This window comes from Triturus cristatus, chromosome 8, assembly GCF_964204655.1.
Source record: "Triturus cristatus chromosome 8, aTriCri1.1, whole genome shotgun sequence".
Taxonomy (NCBI): domain Eukaryota; kingdom Metazoa; phylum Chordata; class Amphibia; order Caudata; family Salamandridae; genus Triturus; species Triturus cristatus.
This window is the reverse complement of record NC_140591.1, coordinates 813,799,712-813,812,031: the sequence shown is the minus strand read 5'-3', so window position 1 is coordinate 813,812,031 and position 12,320 is coordinate 813,799,712. Positions and strand designations below refer to the sequence as shown.

At 43.4% G+C, this 12,320-nt stretch overlaps 1 protein-coding gene across 1 annotated transcript in view; it reads left to right on the top strand.

The window, feature by feature from the left end:
* Window positions 1–12,320, top strand: part of NALCN (sodium leak channel, non-selective) — a 2,843,734-nt gene that overhangs the window by 2,571,816 nt on the left and 259,598 nt on the right. The window contains exons 26-28 of the mRNA XM_085622267.1: window positions 2,656–2,776; window positions 2,868–2,999; window positions 5,211–5,378. Coding sequence (XP_085478393.1) covers window positions 2,656–2,776; window positions 2,868–2,999; window positions 5,211–5,378 — 421 coding nt within the window. The remainder of the gene's footprint in view (window positions 1–2,655; window positions 2,777–2,867; window positions 3,000–5,210; window positions 5,379–12,320) is intronic.

The following is a 12,320-nucleotide window of genomic DNA, read 5'->3' as shown; positions in this document are numbered from 1 at the left end:
TCAGGTTTTTTTCTGCTGAGTCAGAAGTTTGTGGAGGATCCGCAGATAGTAAATTGCGGCAATTAAAAACCCAATTTTAGGGTCATAAGGGTCCCTCAGGGTCCCCTCTATGCAGCCTCTGGGGTAAGGATACCTGTATCCTGCCCCCTTCTATCTGTTTTACAGGGTATTTTCACTGCACTGAGCCAATGAGAGGAAACAGAATGCAGCTGCAAATTTCCTTTCAAGCTGCGGCCAGCCAATCAGAGCTTTACTTTCACCTCCAGATTTGTTGATAATTCGAAAGTAAATACGCAAATTATCCGTGTCCCTAGATACACAAATTTGTTTTCCACCTAATATTTCCCAAACTACTTAATGGATTTGCACCAGATCAGAAAAAGCACAATCTGCGTACCAAGATCTGGCTTCTTGCCAAATTTGGTGTAATTCTGTCCAGCGGTTCGCAAATACACCTAGCCATGTGACCTAGGGCAGGTTACAGACACTAAATAGTTACAGCAGGAAAATGCAAACTTTCTAAAAGTGTCATTTTCACAATTGTAACTTAAAATCCGACTTTCCGATGTAAGAGCATTTTAATTACAATTTCTCAAACACCAAACATACCATGTTTACTTGTTCCCACTCAAATGTTAGCACTTGCTAAATGTAATAAGGCAACCCAATGTTATCCTATGGGAAAGTTTGGTCTCACAGTAGTGAAAAACGAAATTAGTAGTTTTTCACTACTAGGACATGTAAAACTTAAAAGTACATGCCCAACCTTATGATTGCAATGAACCCTGCCATATGACCTACATATGACCTATCTTAAGGATGGCCTATATGCAATAAAATGAGAGTTGAAGGCTTGGCAAGTGGATTATATTGCCAAGTTGAACTGACAGTTTAAAAACACATTCAGGATGCATTGGCAAGCCTGAGACATGTTTAAGGTGCTATTTAAGTGGGTAGCACAATAATTGCTGCAGGTTTACTAATTGCATTTAATATCCAAACCCTGGTTATATGGTATGCCACTATACAAGGGACTTATAAGTAAATTAAATATGCCAATCAGGTGTAAGTCAATGTTACCATGTTTAAGGGAGTGAGCACAAGAACTTTAGCACTGGTTAGCAGTGGCAAAGTGCACAGAGTCCTAAGACCAAAAAAAATGAACTTTAGCGAAAAGTGGAGGGTGGAGGCAAAAGGTTGTGGTGTGACCCTGCAGAGAAAGCCAAGCCCAACGCTGACAGTTACGGACAGGATTTGGCAGACATCTTGGAGTGGCAAGGAGCCAAATAGGTTTTCTATGTAAGAAATGGGTGCATGGGTAGCAGAGGTGTGAGGGCCTCTGAATACTCTGAATTTGAGATGAAGGGCCTCAGAGCAATGGGGATGCTGCTCTGGGCGTTCTGTGTGAGCGGCCAACTAGTAGTAGTTTGGAGGTTGCCATGTGCTCTCAATGGTAAATGAGCGCCTAGCAGCAGTGTCGGGGAACTACTGGCACAGTCCAAGTTAGTGGCTCTCAGCAAATACTCTCCTAGATGGACTCCTTTGTCACTCAATGGCCCCTTCAATTTGTAGACTAAGGTGTAAAAAATGTCAAGACTCAACATGTCTGGCACTCCAGTTAGCGAGCTTATCTAAAATGGAATAAAACTTTAATAGATCAACGAAGCAATGTCTAATCAGCGCCGTCCAAATGCCTCTCAGTGTATTGTTCTTTGTATTATTTTCTTTCTTTATTATGAACGTCTGACAGACAGGTACACTCAACTTTAGGCCAGAGCTAAGCATAGAAAAGTTGAAGATGACATGGTTTTTAACAGAACGTTTGTAAAAATAAACACAGCTTGCATGCGTTTGTTGCAAATGAAACATGCCAAAAAAACATTTTTATTAAGTTGAATTTTCCTGTCAAAAATCCGTTTAGGAGACAAATTATAACACATTTGTTTTTTGTAAATATCAAGAAACTTTGCACAAGCTACACTGAGGAATTTACATTTCACAGTGCCCTACTGGTTTTATCATCTAATAGGATATTAATAGACAACCATGTCATTACTTAATATTTCCCCTGGCACTTTTTTCAAAAACTTTGATTATCTAACTTTCAATTGCAAACGATAGTAACAAAAGAAATACATTAGCAAATTAATGAGCGAATGTATACAGCGTGGTTAAAATAAGGGTGTTGAAGTTTCGAGTATCACCCTCAAAGATGAGCTAGGTTGGCAAATGTCAAACTTCATGCAATTTACAAAGTTTGTTGACATTTCAAGCATATTTTTGGGGCGTAAAATATTGGTTTTGTAAGAACATTTCACTTCTAAAAATTTCTGGGAAAAAAACACCATCCAAAAGTTGTTTTTTTGCAGTTTTCTCCCACAAATCTCATTTTAACTGAGGCTTGTGAACTTCACAAATAAAAAATACACATTGTGAGGAAAGCTCATATATGAAAAAAAAATATGATGACTTTTCACATCGCTAGTTTAAAGGTGATATACAACAAAATTAAAATTTAAGAGCATATGCAAACTTGAAAAAATAAATATCCTAAATGCCGCTGATAGTTCTACATTCAGCTTTATCTGGGCTTTCCTAGTAAAAACTGTACCTTTGCTGATTTTGCTAAAGACATTGTTATGTTTTCCTTCACAGTGATTTGCTGGGGCTGGTGACTTATCTTGACTGGGTCATGATTGTCGTGACGATCTGCTCCTGCATTTCCATGATGTTTGAATCTCCTTTTCGAAGAGTAATGCATACGCCAACCTTACAGGTAGTCACTCACAACTGAATCCTTAGCAGATCAGACTGGTATCATTATACATCATGTCACTAACAAGATTAACATATCATTCTGATTACAGATTGCAGAATTTGTGTTTGTAATTTTCATGAGCATTGAGCTAAACCTCAAGATCATGGCAGATGGCTTATTTTTCACTCCAACGGCGGTCATTCGAGATTTTGGAGGAGTCATGGACATATTTATATACCTTGTAAGTTTGCCCTCTATTTCAGTGCACTGCATCCTTTATGTGGAGTTGCTCTGGTCGTTTGTGTTCTTTGTAGTAGTTATTTCCAACCAATGTAGCTAACAGGGGTTCCAGTGACTTATCTGAGTTAATGTAAAAAAAGACACATAACTTTATTGTGGAAACCTACCTGAACACCACCAATAGATCTGTGAAGACGCTATTGTCCAGCACACAAAGGTGTCAAGTGTGTTTCCTGAAATCTCGTTGTGCATGGAAAGAATGCTTTAGTGCAGGTCACACAGCATCACTCCCTAGTGCAGCATATGATTGTTGTCTCTGGAGTATGTCCGCATAACCTCAATTAAGAGTCTGCAGTGCATTCCCTAGATGCTACCTCTAGGGCTTTCAGGTAGTTGTAGGTGGGTCAGAGATGTGGAATGGCATTGTTTGCATTTGTAAGGGTTGTAGGGTAGGTACATGCATCGGCTCCTGATGAAATGTCATAGACGCTGCTGGGCATCCAGGCATGAAACATGTTGACCCTACATCACTCATGTTAAAGCTGTTGAGGTACATTATTTCCTGATACAGCTTCCTTGTTTTTACTGTGTCAAGGGGATCACTTCATTAAAATTCTCTTTGGTAATCCTCACTTGCACTCATCTTTACGGCTAAGAGCAGTAGATATCAAACAAAGAGCCCACACTGAGGTTCCCATCAGGCATTGCAGCGCCGGCCCATCGAGGAGCAACCCTATGATGAAGAATGACATCCCTCTGGGTGTGTGAGGACATTTAGGTCTAATCATTCCGATCCTCCCGGATCCCTCTGGTCAACTCTCCAGTCCCGACTGCGGAGCAGCATCCTCCTTTCTGGTTACTTTGTTCATGTAGGTGCAAATGTGCTGGACCTAATCAAGCTGCTCCTTGTCCCTCCCTTGATTTATTACATTTGCAGGCCATCAGCTCCAGTCACTTGTTTGTGATAAACTGCACAACAGATCCTACTCCTTATTAAACTCAAGGCAAATCAATTACATCACATGGATCAACCCAAGAGATTCCCCTCCACTTCTCTTGGGATCCTTTTAAAAAGTCTTACATGTTCTATCTGTGCCCTTTAACTTCCATAGTTTAAGTTTCATGCAGATATCAGTTCGCCAGGCTCATGGTACATCTAAAATATGGATTATAGGTGTACCAAGAGCCTGGCTAACTAATACCTGATGATGACACAAGCACTTGATCTGCTAATATCAGTACTGACAGGCATACCACATGCCCGGCGTTGCAAAGCCAGTCTCCATCTACACTCAAACACCACGTCTCCATAATTCCCCTTCTGATATCACTCTACTGGAATCCCCTCCCACTCAATCTCACATCTACCTTCAGCCGTAAAATCATTAAAGCACCATGTATTCAATGGATGTGGCCCCAATGACTTCTACACTCCACTGCTTACATCACTATAATGATCCCACAATAAAATATTAGATAAGCGATATATTGTTTTTTTCTCAAGATCCACTCTCCTCCCAACAACCCAGTTTTTGCTACTTAATCTGAGAATTGTCTGTGTCCATCTCTTAATGGAACGTCTGTGCCACATTCGGCCCGAGTAATTACCAGTGGATGAGGTTAATTCAAGCATTCCATTTATCACTGTTTTGTATACTGTTTCGTATACATTTATTTTAAAGGCATTTACTGACTAAATGTATATATAAAAATATAATAATGCAAAAATTGTGTGCACGACTAAATAGAAAGGTTTTGAGTCGATTCGGGCAAAATTTGTGTTGCAACACGTAATGTCCTGTAATTTCATGAATTGCTTGTGATGTTCAATGCCGAAATTCCCAAAATTAATTAATTATGCTGCAAAACATTGTAGCGCAAGGGAGCATGGGAACAATGCAAACAAGCCTTACAGGAGCAGGCATTTGCGTTTTTTGCGCTACAATTTTTAGCGCAATTGCTAGTTTTGCATTTCACATAATTTTGGATAATTTCACAGAATATTAGAAAGAATTTTGCATGACTATTCAAAAGCAAATGGCACAAATATCACACACTTCCCTTGTTTTAAGGGCTACAGATTAGGGAAATTAATGCACTCTATTTACTGTCTGCAAATGAATTGATCATATAGGAAATAATCGTGAAATGTGACAATATTAATGAGAAAACTAATTCAGCCACAAAACATTCTTTTTTTTTGTTTTACCAGGTAAGTTTAATTTTTTTGTGTTGGATGCCACATAATGTTCCTGCTAAATCTGGAGTTCAGCTGTTGATGTTGCTACGATGCCTGAGGCCTCTTCGAATATTCAAGCTGGTGCCTCAGATGAGAAAAGTTGTCAGGGAGCTTTTCAGCGGCTTCAAAGAAATATTTCTGGTATGTCAATGCACATTTTCTAAGATCAAAAAGTAATGGATGTGTTGTTTAGTAGAGAAGTAGAACAGCCCTCCACAATAAAGAATACATCAAAAAGTTGAAAAAAGTTGTGAAAAGGACTTGCTCAAAGATGGGAAAGGAATGGTGATTGGGAGACGTTTAACATTAGGTTTGTGTTGTATGTAACAATATTGTTCACAGAAATGTTGTCTGATATAAATGTGTGCAAAATGTTCTGTACGAAAACCTCATTCCATCTAGATGGAGTAAGGTGGTGTGAGGGTCTATGTAATATACGATATGTGCTTTAGTGTGAGTGTAGGTATACCGGTTAGGATTGGACTAAGAGTTTTGGAAAGGATAAGCCTTCGATTAGTTTGACTTTATGAGTTGGATTAGAGATGGTTTGAGATAAGATGTACAGAACATTTTTATGGTTAGGGTTGAGGTATGGGTTAGTGTCATTATTGGGGTGTGGGCCAGGGTGGGATTAAGGTTATATTATCCTTAGGAGTTGGGTTTGAGTAATGAGGGGTGTAAGTAATTGTGTAAGACGAAAGTGTGTAAAACGAAGTGTGGGTGGATTCTACCCATGGTAAAATTGCAGAAGCAGCATAGTGTAAAGGAACAGGCGAGGAATAAGGAAGGTATCACAGTTAAATTTAAGGGTAATACTTGATGTCCGTCTCTATACAACCACAACTGTGATGTTACAAATTTGACTTTTTACTTGTGTTTTGTATATTCCATAAAGATGAATGTTATACAGTAATATCTGTCCTCTACTTTATACCTCAATTTTTTTAAATATGACTTTTCATATTATGTTTTTTTCATACGCAATCAGTGCAATTAACTGTAATTGGCATGTATTCCATGGGATGTGGGCTATTCCTGGTTCATGTCATTGCTTCCCTTCTCCTGTGGAGTTCGTCCTTGTAAACCATGACAAACTTAAGGCCTAATTTAGAGTTGAGTGACAAAGGACAATCATACAAATAATGAAGAAAGGTTTAAGTCTTCCATTGGAGAATTCTCTCACATTGCTGAATCTGCCAAAATATTTTCTCCCACATACTATCCATACTGTGAGGAACATTTAACAGGCACATTCTCCAGTGGAGTGGAACCCACCATTGCATCTGCAATTTCCTTGATAATGAGGATGATTTTCCAACCTAACCCCACTCTAAATTGACCATTAGTGTACACCATTCCTTTCCCCATCTAGAGTGTGCATTCTCCTTAGTCAGAAGAATGTGTGGTCAACAGTATACCAATATAAACAAAGACGAAGCAATTCCAAAATCGAATTACTGCATTGAAGGGTAAAGATTTTCTTTTTGAAAAGAACCGTCACCCACCAACCTAGTTGGTGGCATGCTTCATCACTGGGTTCCCACCTGGGACGCCAAGTGCCTCCCAGGTGTGCTTCGACACCTAAGTTATAGCAGAGCTGGGGTTTTTTGTTTGGACAGTGCAAGAAAGTGAGTAGGTGGTAGGACTTAAAATTGCCTCTAGGATCTCTTTCCTTACTAGGAACACCTAGAAATGTATTAATGGGGTCGCAGGGCAAAGTTTAAAAGCAAAGAAAGAGGATGTTATGTGTGATCTAATTGATCACAAACATCCGTGAGTAGGTCATCAGTATACCTCCTTACTTTTTTTTAACCTACTACTCAATACCCTCTGTGAAAATATTAATTCTACAAGTTTATTTCTCTAGCCCATTGTGCCCAACCCTGTCATAAGCAGTTTAAATAATACATATGATTCATGTTTCAAATCAGCTCACTCTGTGGTTCAATCACTGGTCGTAATCCAGATGTATCATCATTACTGTGATCAGACATGACCACTCAAATCTAAAATTGGAGTTTGGAAACAGTTGAAAGAAAAAACAAATGCAACATGGCGCCACCACAAAATAGTGCAATGACATGGAATCTCAGCTGCAAAGTTGTGTACACTATGGCTAAATAACGAATCATGTGAATCAAATAATTCTTAACATTTTATTTAAAAAGGTACACATGACCTCAGTATCCCTCTTCTAGATTGAATACTAATGGCCTGATTCAAAGTTTGGCGGTCCGACTCCCCAAACACCGCAGCTGCCATGAGAACGCAGCCACAGTGGTCTTCAGACCGACGTATTGTGAGTTTACAGCGTTTCACGACTTGTGGCTGCAGAGAATTTGCAGCGGTGGTGATTACTTTTCCATATGTATCGATAATTGTGTGAGCATTTTGACTGCATATGTGTCGGATGCACACATATGCATGATGCATGCGGAAAAATACCACCTACACTTTGCCGGAGTCTGGCCCATATGTGGGCCGTCCAGGCAATGGGTATATGGTACAAAAAGGACTCATGTACATCGCCACAAACAAGGTAATAATCCTCAGTGTGAAGGGGGGACCTGAAGAAAGGGACCCACATTGAACCAAAATCACTGGAAAGGGGCGAGTACACACCCCAAATCCTTTGTTTCCGCCAACTTGAAGCTGGCTGTCTCACCGTTGCGGTCGGCTCGTGGAAAAGCCACTCATAATATGGACAACGGTGAAACTTCGCTGTATCTCCCTATGTTATTTGCTTTTAACCGAGCTTGACACCGGCGGTCTATGGTGTGCTGGCGGTGTTGTCGGTTCAGCTGTGGTCTTTCCAAATGCAATCTGCACGTCTCATAATACAGAAGTCAGACCGCCAAGCTCGCAGCGTTTGGACCATGCCCATGGGTACGGCATTCCACAGACCGCCAAAATTGCAATAAGGCCCCTAAAGCTGGTATTTCATGGAGCACTTCTATTCTATGCTAAAATAAAAACCTTTTCAAATATATCCAGTTATATAAGTTTTAAAAGTTTCAGGCCCCTGTATGTGTTTAACATTGTTAATTCCTCATTCCCCCTTCCTTCCCCTCCACCTAATGGAAGCCTGACTCAGAGTTGGCAGCTGTTCTTTAGCTTCTTTGGCTGCAGTAACACATAAAGGATGCCATGGAGCAAGCAAGGAAAATTACCTCTTTGTCTGCAATTGTGGTAGTAAACACTGCAAATATTAGGGTTCAATGGGCCCCTAGGGCTTTTGGCTTTAGTGTCACTGCACCTGCTGCACCAATGTTAGCTATGCATCTAGTTGGCCAGTCATATCTGCAGCCTATTGGTCTTATGGCACCCCCTGGTGGCCAGAGTTTCTTTCTCTTGCTAGTGAGTTGTGCTGATCTGGAGCTACCACTGTACTCAAAGCCACTCCTTCATATTTATCAAGAAATCCACACCAGAACATGGAAGATCTCCCCAATGATGGTCTGTATCTGGATATGTTAGTCTGTTATCAGTGTTCATAGTAACTGTTTTTATTTCATTGGGAAGAATCTTTCAGTCAAATCAGCATTTCCACTTGACAAACTTAATATATTACTTTAACCATTGTGGGGCATTATAGCTCTGTTTCTGTCCTTTTGCAAGGGCATGTTAGAATCTGTTAGAATCTTTAAAGAATACATTTTGCTGCTCAATAAATCTTACTTATTGAGTAATACGATTTTTTAACATTTTTGTTGTTAATAATAACTACATCAATATATTCCTTTGGCTACTAAATATTTTAATTTCCCATAGATCCAGGGCACATGTCGGAGTGGATGCGGGTTGGCAGATCCCTCCCATTATTTTTAGAAGGGAAATCCGTTTCCCTTGGCACAAGGTTGAGAGGTGTTACCTTTTGCCAAAGTACTGCAGCTTGCATTTTTCTAACACTGTATGTGCGTGTAACTTTTCCTCAAGATGTTTGTAAACCTCAACCCTACTTGCAGCCCCCCCTTTAGTATTGTGACTAGCTTCGGGCTAGGTTATGTATTAATCTCTTATCTGAGGACTAAAACTCTCTTCTGCTTAACTAACTGAAAATGAGAAGCACTTTTGAGCTTTGAAGCTAGAATAAGAACACCAGCAGGAAACAAAGGGGTATATTTACAAGAATTGCCGCTAACCAGTGTTTGCGTTAGTTAGTGGCTATTTTCTTAACGCTGCCTATCACCGAAAACAATCGCCCTGTTAAAGATGTATGTACAATACGTCGCTACATGGTGATAGTATCAGCTAGCCGTGGCGAAAACTGCCACTAACACTAGTGTCAAGGCAATAATAGTTTTGACGCTAGCGAGAGAAAGTGACGAAAGGCCAAGAAGCGGCAAAAAAATGCACATTAGTCAGGCCAACGTCACTTTCCTGCCTCTAGAGGCAAAAATAGCCTATAAATCCACCTCCAATGATAAAAAGCAAATAAAAACAATGGAATGCAGAATAGAGAAGCCAGGGCCAAGTTCAGCACAGGTAAACAACCTCACCACACCCTCCAACAGCCTGGATGACCAGCCAGAGTCCCAGGGGAAGAGGAAATGGGGGTTCAGGCTCCATTTATGTAATGAGGTTCAATGCCGCAGAAAACCAGTGATGCAGCACTTTGCATAGCACCATGCTAGCTACACTATGGCAGCTGATGCCTGGAACCGCTGACAGTCTCCGGGGCCTGGAGGCTTCACTGAGCCTGCGTCTGAGACCCAGAGTGAGAGGTGGCCGTGCTGTCGAGCCACTGAGGCCTAACAGTGGAGGTGGACTGTGTCGGGCCCACGCCTCTGGGCTGTGGCGGTAGACAATGAGGCGTCAGCAATCGCCCTTACCTGGCGGTGAAGTCTGGCAGGTTGCATGGAGAAACGTTGCTGGCCTGTGTAAGAGGACCGCCTGGCGCTGTGAACGGTAGAGGCGCTCCTGCGCACCAACGGTGGGAGGTCTGCATTGCATAACACACGCCACCGCCACACCGGGGTGCACAGAGGAGATTGCCAATGGTGGGCCACACCTCTCTGCATCACAGGCTGGAGGATGTGGCACTGCCCTGAGCTGCACCCAACTTATGTGGCAGGAGCGCTGCAACTTCACGTCTAAGGGGGCCCTAGTGCATTACCTGCATCGGGAGGTTCCCAGTGGGCTTGGCGGCAACTGCTGTACCACCTAGCAGAGGCGCTTGCTGGCTGAGTCACAGATTTGGAGAGAGTGTAGTGGATAGAGCCCCGGTGCCAATGTTCAGGTGAGGAGAAGGTGGGACGTGGATCGGAGGAGGCCCTGGGGTCGAGTCGGGCCCAGGCCTAGCGCCTGTGGTTATTGCACACCGTGCCCTGAGCAATCTCTGCATTGCAGCTGACCTACATCACAGAGGGCACTGCACAAGACTGGTGGGGAACTCCACTAAATGGCTCAAGTCACTGATATCGGCCATTGGTGGCAACGGGAGTCAGGGGCATGGGGGCCGGTTCGGGCCCAGGCCCTTGGGTATGCAGCTGTTCCATCGTTACTCACTGGGAACTGGGAAACACAGAATCTGGTTACCACTGTTAGATCGGAAAAGGCAACTGGGTGGTGTTGCCTTTCCTCACCGCCTGTTAGTTTGCTTTTGGGTGTACGAGGGACTATCCCTCTGTGAACTTACTTTTCCCACAGCACAGCACCATTTGGTAGCTGCTGCTGCTGTCCCCATCTGCTGCTGCTGGTTCCTCTGACTTGGGGGTCAGTTTTTCGAGTTCCTCCTCCACCCACAGGCTCCTGTCTGCCCCTCTTCCCTGGTGGTCTGCAAAGACCTGGAACACCCTGCCCCTGCACCTCAGGCAATCTGCGTCGCTGACCCAATTCAGGAAGGACCTCAAGACCTGGCTCTTCGAATGATACTCCGCCCAATCTGACCAGCAACCCCCCTCCCCCAGCAACTTGAGACCCTTACGGGTGAGTAGCCAAGCTATATAAGTCCCTGAATGATTGATTGATTTCCCTCTGTACCGCCTGAACAAAGATTCCTGACTAACATACATCTGACTGGAGGAGAGGGGCCAGCTGGCCACACTGCACTGCACCACATGCCATACATAGTGCCTGGGCATCTGGCGCAATGATGGGTCACCTGCACAAGGGGCAGCATCCACAACTGCAGCTCATCCATGTCAGTGGACCGAGTGGCTGGGGGTCCCTGGCTGCCGGGGCAGGTGACAGCAGACAACCTGGATGCCAAACTGGGTTCTGTACTCGTGGCAGTGGAGAAAATAGGTATCTCCCTAGAACAAACGCACACTTACCTTGAGGGTCATATTGACAAAATGACAGTCGACTTCACCCTGCAGCATACAGATCATCACAAGCTGACTGACAAGGTACACAACATTGAGCAAGAACAGGCCAAAGTCCACCCTATTACACGGAATGCAGCGTTGAAGGTACAGCAGCTAATGGCATATGTGAAGTCACTAGAAAGAAGAGCAGACGATGTGGAGGGCCGCACCTGGCAGAACAACATGCAGGTGGTGCCTGAGGGAGCAGAAGGAGCTGAGGCAGTGGCATATACTGAGACATGGTTGCGTGATCTACTGACAGCAATTGCACTCTCCCCATTCTTTGTTTTGGAACGGTCCCATCAAGTGCCGGTGAGCCTTCCGCCACCAGGTACAGGTCCTAGTCCCTTTCTCTTCTGCCTCTGACAGGGATCGTGACACTGTCCTGAGGGAGGTACACAAGCTGGGGGAGGTGAAAGTGGATAACGCCACTGTACTTTTCTTCCCTGACTACGCCACGGGGGTGCAGAGGCAGAGGGGGGTCGTTTCTAGTGGTTAAGTGATGCCTTGCAGAGTCTGCCATCAAATACTCCCTCCTTTTCCCGGCACGGCTGTGAGTAGTCTCATATGGTAACACGCGATTGTTTGATGCCTCTGAACAGGTCTGGACCTGGCTGGAATCTACTGGTCGGCAGGCAGTGCGGACAGGGAATAAAGGGTCTGCGCAACAAGCTGTCATTCACAGAGCCAGTCATAGTGGGAGGAAGGCGTAGGAGTAGCATGCCTCCCCGCCACAACTACAAGCCCCCTCCAATCTAGAGCAGGTTATACAAGA